Raw genomic sequence first — 17,808 nt, 5'->3', positions numbered from 1 at the left:
GGATGGGGTGGCCCAGGAACCGGTGCAACTGGGTTCACCTGGCTTCCAGTACAGATTCCCCCTGGGAGCAGTGACCGGTGACACCCGGGGCCTCTACCGCTGCAGCTACAATGTGGGCAGTGGGTGGACCAGCCTGAGCAACCTCGTGGAGGTGACTGGAGCAGGTGAGAGAGGGCTCATGGGCCCGGAGTCAGGAAGAGGGGCTGCTGGAGAGGCCTCCCTCCCTCCACTCCTCACTCTCCCTGTCCTCTTCCGGCCCCCTCCCCGAGAGGCTGGTGGCCTTGGGCAAGCAGAGGGGATCTCTGAGCCTTGGTTTCCCCATCTGTCAAATAAGGGTGGTGTTTGCACCGACCCTAGAAGGCTGTGAGGAATAAATGACTGAATCCCCAGGAAGTGGTTAGGGCAGGCCTGGCCCACAGTGGGGCCCTGAACCCGGCTTCCTCTTGTGTTCCCCGCTGTCCGCCACCCCCTCACCCACCCCCGCCGCACCAATGCCTTCCAACGCCTTCCAGCACCTGGCTCCCTCACAGCTCCATGAGTGCCGAGGTCCAGGGCTGGCTGGGGCCCCATGGCTCCCAACTCATGCGGAACCACCCGTGACCCTACCCCACCCACAGAGCCGCTGCCCCCACCTTCGCTCTCAACCAGCCCCGTGCCCTGGATCACGCCGGGCCTGAACACCACGCTGCTGTGCCTCGGGGGCCTTCGCGGTGTGACCTTCCTGCTGAGGCGGGAGGGGGACGACCAGTTTCTGGAGGTGGCTGAGGCGCCAGAGCACAGGCAGGCCACCTTCCCAGTCCACCGGGCTGGCAACTACAGCTGCAGCTACCGGACCCACGCGGCAGGCGCCCCCTCGGAGCCCAGTGCCCCTGTGACCATAGAGGAGCTGGGTGAGTGTGTGGACCATCCCAGAGGGCTTCCTGGGGGAGGAGGCTCCGGGAGGACAGAGCAGCGTCTACCCTGACCCCCGACCCTGAGCACGCCCACCCAGGACTGGGTCTGGGAGACAGTAGCCACACAGTTGCCCCACCTTGATAGCTGCAAGGTTTGCCACAGGGAAGGCTGTTCCTGGGGCAGAGGTCTGGAGGCTGGGCTCCAAGGAACGGGCCCACAGCGGGGATGTCGGGGCCTCTGGCCGCCCCAGTGACCATCTCTGCCTTGCAGCCACGCCGCCGCCACCTACGCTGACTGTCGGTACAGCGTCCGCCGAGGTCCTGCGCCCAGGCTCGCGCGCGACTCTCACCTGCGTGGCGCCCCTGAGCGGTGTGCACTTCGAGCTGCGGCGGGGCGAGGAGGTGCTGCAGGTACCCCAGGCCAGCACCAGTCCAGACCGCGTCTTCTTTCAGCTGCACACGCTGGCCCTGCAGGACGGCGGTGCCTACACCTGCCGCTATCGGCTGCACGACGAGCTCGCGCACTGGTCGCTGGACAGCGCGCCGGCCGAGCTGCTGCTGAGCGATGGTGAGCCGGGGCTGGGAGGGCGGGGGCGCTCTGCCCTGGGGGAGCGGGAGGAGAGACCCAGGCGAGCGTCCCTGTAACTGCGCGGCTCAGTCCCGACTCAGCAGCCCGGCCTGGGTTTCCGCCGCTGAGGCGAGAACAATGCCCCCGCCTCGTGCACCCGCGAAGAAGAACTGCGTCCACACGCACGTCTGGCCATGCGGGCGCTCCGGGGTCCAGGTGGACGCGGCCAGGTGGGGGCTGCAGGACTCGCCAAGGCCTCGGACCAGGGGCGCAAAGCCCAGGAGTGGACGCCGACAGGCGCGGGGGCGGCAGGTGCTCCTCCGACAAAACACGACCTCACCCCCCTCTTTTTATGGGCACAGGAATTAGTAAGGGACAGTGCAGGAGTGTGGGCGAGCGTCCAGGGAGGACGGAGACCGGCAGGCCGGGAGGATTGTGCGGTTTTAGGCCGGGCAGTCGCGGCGGGCCTCCCGGGGGCGAGCAGAGGGAGCCGGGCGCCCTCTTTCGCGCGGAAAGATCCGGCGTTGGGCGCCAGCCTCGCCGCGTCCTCCCCGCAGGGACGCTCCCCGCGCCGGAGCTGTCGGCCGAGCCCGCGACTCTGAGCCCCGCGCCGGGGACGCTGGTGCAGCTGCGGTGCCGGGCACCCCGCGCCGGCGTGCGCTTCGCCCTGGTGCGCCAGGGCACGGGCGGGAGCCGGGTGCACGGTGTCTTGAGCCCCGCGGGCGCCGAGGCCCACTTTGAGCTGCGCGACGTCCTGGCGGTCGACTCGGCCAACTACAGCTGCGTCTACGCGGACACGGCGCCGCCCTTCGCGGGCTCGGCGCCCAGCGCGCCCCTGGAGCTGCGCGTGGACGGTGAGCGTGGGCACAGCCGCCGCCAGCCGCCTTCTGCCCGTGCGCCAAGCGGGGCTGCCCGCCTGCGCCGGGGCGCCGACGCGAAGCGCTCTGGCCTCCCCCGTCCTGCCCGCAGAGCCGGCTCCTCAGGGCGGCGGGAGGGCGGCCGCCAGGGCCCCGGGACGCCCCGCATTTTGGCCTGTTTGCCACCGACGTGAACACCTGGGCTACGGGTAGCGCTTTGGTGGAGGTCGTGGAGGGCGCACCCAGGTTTTAGGGTTCAGCTTCCTGACGGCTTCGCACTGGCCCGTGCCTTAGTTTCCCTGTGCGGTGCCCCTGTCCGCTGTGCTCAGGTTACGACCCCGTCCCTGCCTGGGCCCAGGTGCCCCCGGGGGAGGGTTGCGGTGTAATCCTGCCCGCGGCCCCGCCGGCCCTGGGGTCTGTGTGTTCCTCCGATTTCCTCATCCTGGGGGCAGAGGCCAGGCAGACTCCCGCTCAGGTCCCACCTCACCCAGACCACTGACTGGGCTGTGCCCTCTGCGGGAACCCCGTTCCCCTGGGTCGTGTCTTCCTCCCCCTCACCTGTCCTCGGGGCCCCCAGGAAGTGTCAGAGCAGGCTCGGTCTGGGGTGGGGGGTGGGGCGGGTAAGAGGCGGCAGGACGGTTGCAGCGCGGTGACCCCCGTGGGAGGCCAGCACCCTGGGCTGGCGGGGCGGGCAGGCAGCTGCTGCCTGGGGCGAGGGGCGGCCCTTGACCGACCCGCTGCTCGCCCAGGGCCCCTGCCCAAGCCGCAGCTGCGGCCCCTGTGGACGGGGGCCGTGACTGCGGGCCGCGAGGCCGTCCTGCGCTGTGAGGGCCGCGTGCCCCACGTCTCCTTCCTGCTGCTGCGGGCCGGCGAGGAGGAGCCCTTGGACGTGGTCTTCGCCGCCCAGCGCTCCGCGGACCTCGCGCTGCCCTACGTGGGCCCGCAGCACGCCGGCACCTACAGCTGCCGCTACCGCGCCCACTGGCCCCGCTTGTTGCTGTCCGAGCTCAGCGACCCGGTGGAGCTCCAGGTGGCAGGTGAAGCCCCAGGCGGCCGGCGGAGCTCGGTCCGGTGGGCGGCGGCGGCGGCTCCCGGCTTTGCCCGCTTACACCCTCCTGCAGGCCTGCTCTGCCCGCACCTCCCCCCAGCCCCACCCTGGCCTAGTCTGCTGCGGTGCGCGTGGGGAACTGCAGGCAGGGAACCTCACAGGCAAAGGCCCTAAGGCAGAGAGTGGCTGCTCAGCTGGAGCACCTGGAGGGAGGCCCAGGGCTGTGTGTGGGAGGGGCCTCAGCTGGCAGCTAGCTGACCGAGCCGCTTCCTACCTGAGGGGTCCTGGTGAGGTCTGCCCCACTCACCACGGGGGAGGGCGCAGGGAGCCTCCTTCCCCTGCCATTTTTCTTTGGTCACGTTTGTCCAGGAAGTTGATCCAGCTGCAGACCCAGGCTGCTGACGGTGTCCTTGGGAAGTCCTGTCTCCAGCCTGGCTCTGATCCCTCCTCCTGCAGCTGGAAGCTGGACTCCCCCTGGGGCGAGGGGGGCCGGCGCTCCCTCACCCACGCCAGGAATGAATAAACGTGAAGACAGACTTTCAAATGTGTCTTTGGCCAATGGCACCCCCGGTGCAGGGGGCCTGGAGCCCCAGGGCTGAGGGGACTGGGCTGGATCCTGAGGGTAGGGGTGTTGACGTGTGGCTCCTGGGCCCCCAGTTTTCAAGACTCCCTTCTTCCGCCTCCTTCCACTAAGCTGCCTGCTACTCCCAGTCACCTCTGCCCAGTCCCCAGCAGGTGCGGGCAGGCAGCTGGAGGCTCCAGACATACCTTGGCTGTTCTGGGAGGCAGTTGAGAGAGTCTGCATTTTGGAGTTCTGTCTCCCCGCTCTGAGTGGCCACCAGGTGGTGGTGCCCGACTGCAGCTCCAACCGGAGGCCAGGTCGCCCCCATCCGAGCCTGAAGCTGTGGGAGGAGTGGGAGTCCTCTGTGTTCTTCCCCACCCGCCCAGCCCTCCATTCCCCACCCAGACACCCTGCTGCACTGTTGCCCAGCCCCTGCCTGGAGCTTGGCCCTCCAAGTGCTGGCATACAGCAGTTGTGTGTTAGGCTGGCATCCACGAATACTTGATACATTGTGTATTTTCAAGGAATTTGCCCGTTTCTTCTGAGAGGTCTGATTTACTGGCAAAGAGTTGCTCATGATACTCCTGCATTCTTTTTATGCCTGTAGGGTCTGTAGCGATGTCACCGCTTTCATGACTGACATTGAGTCCCTTCTCCCTGTCTCTCTGTGAGTCTAGCTAGGGGCTCATCAATTACATTAATCTTTTCAAAGAACTTACCACCTTTTGGCTTTGCTCATGTTTGTATTGTCTCTTCTCTAGTTTGTGAATCTCTACTTGTATCATTAATTACTATTCCCTTCCTTCTACCCACTTTTGAATTAATTTCTTCTTTTTCCTTCAGGTGGACTTTTGGGGGTGAACGTTAGTAACAGCCTAATGTTATGCTTTAAGATATGTTTGTGTTAGTTTAAATCATGGGCAATTATTTCTTTGTGGATAAAAAAGGTCGACTATTGGCAACTTCATGCATTACATCCAGGTGGTTGATGATGTTCAGTTCTTTTGTATCCTTACTGATTTTCTGTCTTCTTGTTCTGTTGAATCTAGAGAGGCGTTGAAGTCTCCAACGACAATTGCGAATTTGTCTATTACTTTTTTTCAGCTCTGTTTTTTCAAAAGTGAATTTATTGATTTTTATTTTTTGGCTGTGTTGGGTCTTCTTTGCTGGGCATGGGCTTTGTCTAGTTGGGGAGAGCAGGGGCTACTCTGTTACAGTGTGCGGGTTCTCACTGTGGTGGCTTCTCTTTTTGGAGAGCACAGACTCTAGGCACATGGGCTTCAGTAGTTGTGGCACAGGGGCTTAGTTGCTCCCCGGCATGTGGGATCTTCCCAGACCAGGGATTGAACCCGTGTCCCCTGCACTGGCAGGGAGATTCTTAGCCACTGTGCCACCCGGGAAGTTCTCTATCAGTTTTTGTTTGCTGTATTTTAAGGCTTTGTTGTTAGAAGCATACATATTTGGAATTATGTCGTCTTGGTGAATTGGCCCTTTATCACTATTTAATTTCTCTCTTTATTCCTGGTAATTTTCCTTGTTCTCAAGTCTACTTAGTATGATTTAATATACTCACCTACAGCATTCTTTGATGGAGTTTTCACATTATATACCTTTCCCCACTCTTTTAGTTTAAGCTTGCCTAAATCATTATATTTAAAGTAGATTTTTTTATTTTCTTGTTTTTAAAAATTCCTTTTAATTGTTATGTTTAGACCATTTACTTGTAACAATGTATGTGCTTGGGTTTTGGTCTACCTTTTTCTTTTCTGTTTGTTCATTCTGTCATCTGTCTGTTTCCCCTTTCCTGCCCTCTTTTGGATTATTTTTTCTCAGGTTCCATTTTAATTCATCTACTGAGTTTTTGATCATCTCTTTGTATAGTCTTTTTTTTAGGGATTTCTCTAGGGATTACAATATGCAGACTTAACTCTTCACAGTCTACTTAGAATTCATATTTTACCACTTAAAGTGGGATGTAGAAACTTTATCAATATATAGGTCTCTTTATGCTCCCCTGTTTAAAAATTAAAAAAAAAATTTGTACACTAATGGTTTCCTTTGACATAATTTATATAAAGTCTTCAAATCTCAACTATATCACTGAATGAATTTTGATACCCTCCTCTCGTTATGCTGTGGTTGTCATATATACCACATTAACATACACTGAAAACCCTACCAATGTCATAAATTTTGCTTTCAACCATCATACATATCTTAAAGATCAAACGGATGCCATCTAAAGTCCCTTTACCATTTCTTTTAGAGCAGGCTTGCTTGCAACAGATTGTCTTCGTTTTGCTTCATTTGAGGATGTCTTTATTTTGCTTTCATTCTTGAAGTGTATTTTCACTGCATATAGAATTTGGGCTGACAGTTCTTTTCCTCAGCACTTTAAAAAAAAATGCTTTTCCCTGCCTTCTGGCCTTTATGATTTCTGATAAGAAATCTATGACCTTATGGGACGTCACTGATGGTCCAGCAGTTAAGACTCCACACTCCCAATTCAGGGGGCCCGGGTTCCATCCTCGGTCAGGGAACTAGATCCCGCGTGTAGCAAATAAAAGTCCGAATGCCGCATGCGTCTGTCGCGTGTTCTGAGTCTCCCCCCATGTCTGTCAACTTCCTCAGTCTCTCGCCCGTGGCCGCACCCTGTGTGGAAGTCGGCCTGTGTCTACGTGTACCTGGGACTCTCTCAGAGGTGCTGACGTGAGGTGTCCGTCTCCCTGGGTCTCAGCCTCCCTGTTCTGAACCTCACCTGTCAGTCCGTCTCTGTTTACTCGTGACACAGAAGGAAGGAATCCAAGATGGAGCAAGAAACACAGGGAGAGATGGTGACGATGACCGGCACACAACAGTGTGGGGGCGTCAGCTGGTTCACTCGTGATGGGGTCGTCAGGGAAACAGAGGGAAGAAGGCGGAGGCCCTGACAGTTAGGAACACAGGCTGCGACAGGCAGTGACAGACATGGACCCTGAAAGAGGGACAGGAATGCAGACCTGTGAGAAGGCAGAGAGCACACGGACAGGGTGCTGGCAGCCACTGGGTCCACGGCACCAGGGGGCTCTGGGGCTGCAGAGGGCAGACTCAATACAGGAACATTCTATCACAGCCCCTGCATGCCAGGCTGGTCTGAGTGCTGGCGCCCTGGAGAAGTCGCACTGTTTTGCCCTGCAGGGCCCACAGCTGGTGGGGAGACAGCCACGTGAGCATCTCTGAGGGTGACGCAGGGTGCAGCGTGCTGACCCGCTCCAGGAAGGCATCAGTCATGCATTCAGCAGACACGGGTCAGGGCCTGCTGCCCTGTGTGCTGTGGATACCGGGAATAAGACATAGCTCCCTGGGACCTCCCTGGTGATTCCGTGCCTCAGACTCCATGCTCCCTATGCAGGAGTCCCAGTTCGACCCCTGGTCGGGGAACTAGATCCCACATGCTGCAACGAAGAGTTCGCGTGCCACCACGAAAAGATCCCACATGCTGCAACGGAGACCGGGTGCAGCCAAATAAATAAAGACACGGCCCCTGCTCTTGGAAGATGACAGTGTCCTTCGGAAACACAAACGCTAAGCGCTGTAGGAGTACATATAATATGGTAGAAGGTTTAAGAGGAGTAAGTAGGAGGCACTCTGGAAGCAGGGGGGCAAGCTGAAGTCTGTTCGAGGAGGCTGGGGAGGGATACTGGAGACACCTTGGAGGGAAGAAGAGAGGAGGGTTCCAGGCACAGGCACAAAGGCACGTCCACGGGAAACAAGTATGGCTTCTGCAGGAACCACATACTGTTCCATGTGGCTGGTGTATGGGAGGTGGGGCCACGGGACACAAAGCTGAGGGCCAGTCACAAATGACTGTGAATGGCAGGTGACGGAGCTTGAGGTTTATCCCACAGGGCAGTACTCTGAAACCATTTTCACTTCACTGCACACACACAGAAAAATGACAATATTCATAAACATATAGGAAGGTAACTGGAGAAACGGCTTGGCACCCAAAGCGGCTTATGTCTTAGCAAACTTGTAACCCATTCAGGAAGCTTTGCTATAGAAGGTGACGCAGTGGAGAGCTTCCCACCATGGAGAGACACAATCAGTTTCGGGCTGTGGAAAGAGCCTGCTGGAGGCCGGTGAGGAAAAGGGAACAACAGTGTGTGTGTGTGTGGGGGGGGGGGGTGTATGCGTGTGGTCTGGGATGTGTGTGCTGTGTGTGTGTGTCTCTGTGTTTGTGTCTGTGTGTGTGGTCTGGGATGTGTGTGGGGTGTGTGTGTGGTCTGGGATGTGTGTGCTGTGTGTGTGTCTGGATGTGTGTGTCTGGGATGTGTGTGGTGTGTGTGTGTGGTCTGGGATGTGTGTGCTGTGTGCTGTGTGTGTGTGTGATGAAGGCAGGAAGGGGCCAGGAAGGAGACCCCTGCTGGAATCCAGGTGACAGTCGGTGTGGGCTCACAGAAGGTAATGACGGTGGAGAAGATGGAGTAGAGGTGGTTGTAAGGAAAGCCAACAGGGCTGATGACTGGTGGGATGTGGAAGGAGGGGGAAGGAGAAGCGGCCAACAGCACCCTCAGGACAGAGAAAATGTGGGAGAGGCTGAGGGTCTGGAGGGGCAGCCTCAGAAGCCGGCCCTGGGTCAGACATGAAAAGGTGGAGAGAAACAGCATGTGCAAAGGCACAGAGGTGGGCACAGGCAGGTCTCCCTCCCGTGCTAGGCAGGAGAGGACCGGAAGAAGAGACTCCATGTGGGAGTGTGCAGCAGAAGCCTCCCCGCCCCAAGCATCCGGAGACCACTGAGTCCTGAGAGCAACGTGAGCCCGACTGCCCTGCTTCCGAGGACCAATCCACACCCTCAGCCCAGCTGTCCTCTCTGGGAGAGGGCCTTGCGTGGGGTACGGAGGGCAGTGGGAGCCTTCCAAAAGCTTCTCCAGCGGGTCTGCACAGCTTTATGTTCATCAGCGGCCTCCATCTGGGTTCCCGAATGAAGAGTGGTTCCCGGACAGCCCCGCAGTCTGCCCTGCAGCACCGTGTCATTGGGGGCAATTCACTGGTCACCCACTCTCCGCCCCCCCCCCCCCCCCCAGCTCCTTCTGAACTCCGCTTTCTCTCCGAGCCTCTGTGGGGAGGCGTCCTCGGTCACTGCAGGACGGTGATGTGGATCCGCAGGTGCACCATGAGGGCTGAGCTGCGGCTGAAGGCCTTCCCGCAGTCGCTGCACTTGTAGGGCTTCTCCCCCGTGTGGACCCTCTGGTGCTCGATGAGGGAGGAGCTCTGCGCGAAGGCCTTGGGACAAGCCCGGCACCGATAGGGCTTCTCCCCGGAGTGCGTCCGCAGGTGCCGGATCAGAGCCGAGCCGTCGCTGAAGGCTCGGCCGCAGGCGTCGCACCTGTAGGGCTTCTCCCCGGTGTGAATGCGCCGGTGCTGGGTGAGGTGGGTGCTGCGGCTGAAGGCCTTCCCGCAGTCTGTGCACGCGTAGGGCTTCTCCCCGGTGTGGATGCGCTGGTGCTGGGTCAGGTGGGTGAGCCGGCTGAAGGCCTTCCCGCACTCCGTGCACTCGTGAGGCTTAGCGCCTGTGTGGACCACCTGGTGCTGGGCCAGGTGCGCGCTCCGGCTGAAAGCTTTCCCGCACGCGCTGCAGGTGTAGGGCGTCCTCCGAGCGTGGCTCTTCTGGTGGGCCTCCAGGGCCAAGGGGCTCTGGAACAGCGTCCCACACTCACCACACCTGGAGGGCGCCCACCCCGAGCCCGTGCCCGGAGGCTCTGCCCCACGAGCATCCAGCGGATCCAGCTTCTCTTCGGAAGGAGTCTCCTCTTGGGAGGTGACATCAGGCCACACGCTGGGACTGTCCCCCAAGGCAGGAGCTTCGCAGCTGGGCTGGTCTGTGGGGGTGTCCTTGTGAGGCCCTGAAGTTCTGAAATCCATCTCTTGGGTGACACACTTCGTCCACATCTCCCCTGAGAGCCTGGCTTGCCTCTCCGAGCTGCCCTCGGGTTCACAGGCATCGCTGAAGGTGGGTCCCGGGGAAAGCCCTCCTCCCAGGGTTTCAGGGGCCCTGTCGGATGGTTCTGACTCTTCCAAACGGCTCTGCTTACAGCTCAGCTCTGAGAGCTCAGATCCCAGCACCCAGCCTGCAACAATCCGAACCACAGCGTCACCACTTTTTCCATACCAGGCCTCCCCCCTTTGCTGGGCCCTGGCCTCACTCCGAAAGGGGAGACGTGGGCCACTCCTAATATTTGGCCCCATTTCCAAAGGAAAGCTTCTCATTTAGTGTCTTGGATGACAAAAGGGCACAAGGCTGTCTTCCCACACCATCAAAACCTGTGTCACACATACAGATGGCCAAAAAGCACGTGAAAAGGTGCTCATCATCACTGATTATTAGACAAATGCAAACCAAAACTACGAGGTACCACCTCACACTAGTCAGAATAGCTGTCATCAAAAAGTCTACAAATAACAAATGCTGTAAAAGGTGTGCAGAAAAGAGACTCTGCCTACACTGTTGGTGGGAATGTAAATGGGTGCAACCACTATGGAAAACAGTGTGGTGGTTCCTCAAAAAACTAAAAATAGAGCTACTATATGATCCAGCAATCTCACTCCTGGGCATGTACCTGGACAAAACTATAATTCAAAAAGATACATGCACCTCAATGGTCACTGCAGCACTATTTACAATAGCCAGGACATGAAAACAACCTAAATGTCCATCAACAGATGAATGGATAAAGAAGATGGGGTGCATATATACAATGGAATATTAGCCATAAAATAGGACAAAATAATGCCATTTGCAGCAACATGGATGGAATTAGAGATGATCATACTAAGTGAAGTCAGAAATAGAAAGACACATGCCATATGATATTACTTATATGTAGAATCTAAAATGTGACACAAATTAACTTATCTATGAAACGGAAACAGACCCACAGACATAGAGAACAGACTTGTGGTTGCCAAGGGGGAGGGAGATGGGGGAGAGATGGACTGGGAGTTTGGGATTAGCAGATGCAAACTATTATATATATGATGGATAAACAACAAGGTCCTTCTGTATAGCACAAGCAACTATATTCAATATCCTGGGATAAACCATAATGGAAAAGAATATAAAAAAGAATGTAGGGACTTCCCTGGTGGCACAGTGGTTAAGACTCCGTGCTCCCAATGCAGGGGGCCCGGGTTCGATCCCTGGTCAGGGAACTAGATCCCACTAAGGAGCTGGTGAGCCACAACTAAGGAGCCGCAACTAAGACTCAGCGCAACCAAATAAATAAATAAAATATTTTTAAAAAGAATGTATATATATGTACCACTGAATTACTTTGCTGTACAGCAGAAATTAACACAACACTGTAAATCAACTATACTTCAAAAAACAAAAACAAAACCAAAAGCCCTGTATCACAGGTTTCCATCCACCCCTCACACCAACCCCACAAACTCTCCATTCTTTAAGGCTCCTGATTTTGTCTCAAGTGTCAGGAGGAAAACCCTGAGGTTGAACGGATCTGAAAGAGAGCGAGCATGCCAGGCGCCTGTGTACATGCGTCTCAGGGCAGGCTTGAGCTCTGTGCCTCCCACAAGGTCCCTGTCACCTGGACCTGCACGGGTCTGCAGATGGCCAGTAAATACCGGCTGAATGAGGATCAATCCAGGATTCAGTAGACTCTACCTTGAACCCCAAGTGGACACCTGCTGCTGTGGGTGGGTGATGCCCCCACCTGGCCTCCCTGAGTCCCCGGGAAGCCCGAGGCCCACTCTTTATAATGTGCTGTGACGGCAGAGCACAGCTAAGGGGCAGCTGGAGACTGGCTTGTGTACGAGGCAGAAGCTTTCCTGAACGGACCCAGCCTTGACGGGTGCACAGGGCACCTGAGGGCGCTCCATCAGGCATCGTTTACTGGACAGATTCCGGGAAGGGGGGTGGCTCGATGAACTGCTGGTTAGGTCCACAGTGGGGCCTCAGCTCTGCCACTCCCCAGCTCCAAGGGTTGGGCAGTCTTGCCCTTGTTTGGGCCGCAGTTTCCTCATCTGCAAGAGGGAGGACGATGCTGTGTGCCTCCCAAGGCTGCTGGCCACGACTGGCACTTGCTCTGTGCTGGGCTCCGAGTGCAGTGGGTAACTCTCATTGCCTTGTTTCAGCTTCATTCTGCTCTCAGAAAGAGGCACTTTGATGACTGTGTTTCAGGCAAGGAAGCTGAGGCCCAGCTGACGGGAGGTCTTGAGTAATTGGTACAAGACCACATGATTAACTCAGAGAGGTTGAGTAACCTGTACACGATCACACAGTTAGCTAGTGGCCAAGTCGGGATTTCAGCTATAGAATCTCTTCCTCCTCTAAATCCATAGGTGTCCCACTAACTCCTCCAACCTCCCAGCCAAAAATACTGGGTCCCGACCACCCTTTCTTCCTCTATTTTAGAAACAATGCACCCCCTGCTCTTCCCAGAATGCACCAGTCCATATCATACCATGGGGCCTTTGCCTCCCACCATTCCCCCTGCCTGGACTGTAGTTCTTTCTTGCTGTTTCAGTGCTGTTTTGCATTTTCTCTGAAGACTCTCTTGACCCTATAGGAGGAAAGGGCCACGCCCTCCCCCCCCCCCCCCCATCCTTGTGACATCCGTCCGGGCATAGCTGATGGGCCCAAGGGAGCAGATCTGACCAACCTCTCTCAGAAAGGTTCATTTCTCAAGGAGCTGAGCACATTTTCCTAACAGCTCCAGCTAGTGCGTGTCTGATCTGTGCAGGCACTGCTTCATAGGCTGCACAGACTGCCTCGTTCACACCTCTTAATGACACTGAGGTGAGTATTACAACGACAATCCCCATTTTACTGACAGGGAAACTGAGGCAAAAAAGAGTCACACAGCCAGGAGGAGGCAGAGCAGGGGCTGGATGTACCAAGCCTCCGTGATCCTTCCGAGGCCAAACTCCTCGCTCCCCCCGCCCACGGCCTCCGTCCTGGTTCCTGGCACACCCGCCCCACCGAATGCTACCATCAGGTGGGGCTGGGCCCTCTGGGAGGAGCCTTCACTCCCTGCTCTGGGCTGTCTCAGGGCTGGGTCCCCCTGCTGTCCCGTGGGACCTCCCTGGGCTGCGCCACCCGCGTGGATCTCTGAGCGATGGCGCCCACTCTAGCCTAGGGCAGGTCTGTCTCACCCAGATGCTGGGGGTCAGCGCAGGGAGGGTTCCGAGGGGGTGCGTCGGGACACACGGCATTTCTGCCCCCGCCCCCACCCCAGGCATCCAGCCCCCTCATCTGGTAGCAGTCAAAGCAGACCCGCTTACCGCAGCGGGTGAGGGTGAGGGAGCCCCAGTCCAAACCTGCACCCCACATCCCAGTCCAGGCTTTGCCCCTGGTGTGCCACAGGCACCTGCCGGTCAGCCCCCTCACCTCTCTTGTCCACTGCCTGAGTCAGATCCTCCACCAGCACAGCAGCCTCCTCGCCACTCTTGGGGCACTGAGCCCCCACCCAAGACTGGACCTCAGGGGGCAGCGCGCCCAGGAACTGCTCCAGCACCAGCAGCTCCAGCATCTGCTCCTTGGAGTGCACCTCGGGCCGCAGCCACTGGCGGCAGAATTCACGGAGCTGGGCCAGGGCCTCGTGTGGGTTGGATGCCTCCTCAAAGCAGAAGTGTCGGAAGCGCAAACGTGCAGCCTCGGGGTGGGCAGTGTGGCCAAAGCTAGATTCCTGGACCTGAGAGAGGCTGGCCTCCTCATCCTCCACCTTCACTTGTAGAAAGCCATCTTGTTCCCAGGGCACCGGGCTCACAGGGCTCTTGGGGATGGCCATTGGGCAGCAGACCTCCAGTGAGATACGGGATGGCTGCAGCCTTGGAACCGGGTCTGCAGAAAGAGCAGAACTTTGTCATCGTGTGAACTTGGGTGCCTGCCTCACCGCTGCTGAGTACGGCAGAGGCGAGCTTGGGGCCTGTGAGATGTGACTCACTCTCACAGAGACACAGATGATCGAAATAATCAGGACAGCGCCCACTTGATGCTGAGCACCTTTCTAAATGCTTGCATATAGTAACTCATCTAAAACTCACAACAATAATGCCATTTGTAGCAACGTGGATAGACCTAGAGATTGTCAGTGAAGTAAGTCAGACAAAGACAAATATCGTAGCATACCACTTATATGCGGAATCGAAAAAGAAATGACAAAAACCAACTTATTCACAAAGCAGAAACAGACTCACAGACTAAGAACTTACGGTGGGGAAGGTTGGGGAGAAGGGATAGTCAGGGATTTTGGGATTGACATGTACACACTGCTATCTTTGAAATGGATACCCAACAAGGACCTACTGTATAGCACAGGGAACTCTGCTCAACTTTATGTGGCAGCCTGGTTGGGAGGGGAGTTTGGGGGAGAATAGATACATGTATATGTATGGCAGAGTCGCTTTCCTGTGCACCTGAAACTATCACAACATTGTTAATTGGCTATACTCCGATATAAAGTAAAAAGTTAAAAAAAAACTCACAGCAAACTCAGGAGGTGGGAGCTTTCTTTCCATTTTATGGGTATGAAAACAGACAGGAGAAAAAGATTTGTCCAAAGTTTCCCAGATAATGAAAGGAAGGGCAGCTGCTGAGCTACAAACCCAGCAAACCCTGACCTCACCAGCAAGCTGCTTAAGGCATATGCTCTTCTCACACAGAGTGGATCTGTCTCCTATCTGAAACACACCCCATTCCCGAGGGAGCCACAGGGGCATACCCTTATTTTATTTGCTAAGTATTTTGTAGTTTCTGAGATGAATTCTTAGAAGATTGACATTCTGCCTTTTCTCTTTTCTAATACATGTATTTCAGACTATAAATTTCCCTATAAACGTAACTTTAGCACAAGTTTGGTTTCGCATCTTCATTATCATTTAGTTAAAAATATTTTCTAACGTCTCTTGTGGTTTCCTCCTGAACCATGGGCTACTTAGAACTCTGCTGCTTCGTTTCCAAACAATTCAGAGTTCTCTAATTGTCTTTTTACTACTGATTTCCAGATTAACTCTGTTGTGCTCAGAAAATGTCCTTTGGTCAATTTTAATCCTCTGATATTTGCTAAGACTTGGTTTGTGACCCAGTGTGTGGTTAATTGTGGTCAATGTTCCACATACCCTTAAAAATAATGCAAAGTCATTTTAGGTAAGTGACAAAAGAGAAAACAGATAAAATTCATCAGAATTAAAAACCTTTGTGATTTTAAGGATACCATCAAGAAGGTGAAAAGGGGAATTCCCTGGTGGTCCACTGGTTAGGACTTGGTGCTTTTACTGCAGGGGCTAATCCCTGGTCGGGGAACTAAGATACTACAAGCTCTGCGGCAAGGTTAAAAAAAAAAAAGGTGAAAAGGGAACCCACAGAAGGGGAGAAAATATTTGCAAAATATATATCTCATAAGGGACCTGTATCTAGAACAATTCCATAATAAAAAGACAAATAATCCAAAATTAAAGAATGGGCAAGGGATTTGACTAGACATTTCTCCTAACAAGATATACAAATGGCCAATAAGCACATGAAAAGATGCTCAACCTCGACAGCTACCAGAGGAGTACAAATCAAAGCCACAGTGAGATACCACTTTACACCTGCTAGGATATAATACTCAAAATGACAAATAACAACTGTTGGCACTTGAGCCATGACCTTGGGCACATGGAGAAGTCAACATATGTAAAACAAGACCTCAATCCTGAAAACTTCCAGTGGCAGCTGGTCATTTCTGGTAAAGCTGTGTCCTACTCCCTAACTCCACCGTGAAGCTCACTTGGGCCTCTTGCAACCTTGCCCTTGCTGTTATCCCAATTCCTCAATTCCTTTGTCCCTGTTACTCTCCTCTTCTAAAATGCCCCTCTGCACCTAATTTCTCTTAGTCCTCCAGTCCCCACTCCAGCTGTTATCTTTTCCAAGAGCTGTCCCAGCACCTGGGAGCAGGCTAAGTATCCTTCTGAGTGCCCCGGGGGAAAATGTCCTCACACCATGTTTCCCCAGAGAGACTGGGCATGCTGGAGCCGCAGCGCCTAGAGCAAATGCACAGTAAACAGGTGCTGAGCAAACAGAGGGACCAGGAAAGGTGGAGTTTGATGCAGGTTATCATTGTTTAGAGGAGGGGGTGCAGGGGTGGCAGGATTGACAATAAATGCAGCACAATTTCCAAGCTCCCTTTTGTACCCCTCAAACCACTGTTTTGGAAAATCTCTTATGACAGTCTCTGAGACACATGGACGCGGACCATGCCCAGCTCACCTCCAACGTGCTGACCTCGCATCAGGTCGAGGTCCCCTTTCCGCAAATGCTTAACGAACTTAGGAGGGCAGTTATTTCATTTCTTGCTCTTTCCTTGTACTGGACCTGGCAACAGGCCTGGCACACAGCAAACATGCAGCAGATGCGCAATCTGATGACTTCACAGCCCCTGCCAGGCCTAAGCCCACAGAAGGTGCTGGTGGACCTCAATCCAGCTGGGGGACTGCAGGTCACATAATTTCAGCTGCAGGCATAGCACAGCACAAATTCTCTGTCACAAACTTGGTAAACTCCCTGCAAATCACCCAAATATAGTCCCCCTGACAATATTCCAATCACATAGTTATATGCACACACCCTACCTCAGGCACAGTCTGTGAGTCATATCCCAAAATATATCCCGGCACCCAAACTTTCTCAGTGTCACTCAGTCAGTCCAATAAACAGGCGCTCACAGCATCACCATCATTCCAACAGTCATTCATAACCACTAGTCACTGTCTCCGCCAGTCACAGACACAGACTGTCGGTCACACCTGAAATCACACAGTCAGTCACAGACACACCCTCTCACTCACAGCAGCACACAAGCCTCCGACAAAGTCTCGCACAGCTTCTTTGTCAGTCGCGCACTTGATCGGTTCAGCCAGACATCCTCCCAGCCAACTCCACGCTCCCAGCCTGTCAGTCGGAAACACACACCAAGACAAGTGAGACCCAGAAACACAACCAGCCGCACACACAACTGGTGGGTCAGCCGGCCCCGCACCGGTGCAGTGACGTCCACCCTCCGTCCGTCGGTCCACGCGCCGCTCGGGGTCAGCTCCTCGCTGCCCATCGGGCGTTCGCGGCTGCGGGGCCTCCTGTCGTTCCTCTCCAGCAGGACCCTCCCCAGACCCACCTCACCCGCGGGCAGGCGGGCGGACACTCCCGGGAGGCGACACGGCGGCGCTGAAGGGAGGAGCCCGCGCGCCAGCCGGGACCACGGCTCCCAGCATGCGCCGCGTCTCGTGCGCCGCAGCCGGCGCGCCGGCCCGCCCGCCTGGACTACAATTCCCAGAAGGCGCCGCGTCGCCCGCCCCCGCAGCCCGGGGCACGCCGGGAATTTTAGTCCGAGCTGGCACGTGGGCCGAGGGGACCGCTACCGTGACTTCGTGGGCGAGTGGTGGCAGTGTGTAGTTGATCCGGCCGGAGGGTGTGCGGGAGGTGGAACCGTGCATGGTGCGTGGGGGTGTGTGTGTGTGTGTGAGAGGTGTGAGGGCTGTGTGAGGAGGTGAAGGGGATGTGAGGTGAGAGGTGTGAGGGCTGTGGATGCTGGGGGAAGGTGTGTATCATGTATGTAGTGTGTGTAGGCCACTGGAATGATGTGGTCACAGTGCCTCTTTATCTGGTCCTCTTTCCATTTTCTTTCTCCTTTAAAAAATCTTACCATTTTTTGGGTACTGTAATTCACATACCTTCAGTTCACCCTTCTAAAGTGTACAATTCAGTGGTTTTTAGTATCTTTACAGAGCTGTGCAGCCATCACCGCCACCTAGTTCCAGAACAGTTTTATCACCCCATACCCATAAGCAGTCACTCCCTATTCCCCCTGCCCCCCACCCCTGCCCCCCACTAATCTGCCTCCTGC

At 55.6% G+C, this 17,808-nt stretch overlaps 2 protein-coding genes across 2 annotated transcripts; one reads left to right on the top strand and one right to left on the bottom strand.

Annotated features, from left to right (window-relative positions):
- Nucleotides 1-97: 97 nt before the first annotated feature.
- A1BG (alpha-1-B glycoprotein) lies at nt 98-3,897 on the top strand. The gene is made up of 5 exons (XM_057719498.1): nt 98-890; nt 1,165-1,461; nt 2,019-2,315; nt 3,068-3,355; nt 3,736-3,897. The coding sequence occupies exons 1-5, from the start codon at nt 569-571 to the stop codon at nt 3,741-3,743; spliced, it is 1,212 nt and encodes a 403-aa protein (XP_057575481.1). The 5' UTR covers nt 98-568; the 3' UTR covers nt 3,744-3,897.
- A 3,491-nt stretch (nt 3,898-7,388) lies between these two features.
- On the bottom strand, nt 7,389-17,213 carry ZSCAN22 (zinc finger and SCAN domain containing 22). The gene is made up of 3 exons (XM_057719509.1): nt 17,080-17,213; nt 13,317-13,769; nt 7,389-10,038 (listed from the first exon to the last, which is right to left on the bottom strand). The coding sequence occupies exons 2-3, from the start codon at nt 13,714-13,716 to the stop codon at nt 9,047-9,049; spliced, it is 1,392 nt and encodes a 463-aa protein (XP_057575492.1). The 5' UTR covers nt 13,717-13,769; nt 17,080-17,213; the 3' UTR covers nt 7,389-9,046.
- Between the last annotated feature and the right edge of the window lie 595 nt (nt 17,214-17,808).

Source organism: Hippopotamus amphibius, unplaced genomic scaffold (genome assembly GCF_030028045.1).
Source record: "Hippopotamus amphibius kiboko isolate mHipAmp2 unplaced genomic scaffold, mHipAmp2.hap2 H_1, whole genome shotgun sequence".
In the NCBI taxonomy this organism is placed as follows: Eukaryota; Metazoa; Chordata; class Mammalia; order Artiodactyla; family Hippopotamidae; genus Hippopotamus; species Hippopotamus amphibius.
This window is presented reverse-complemented; position numbering and strand designations above follow the sequence as displayed.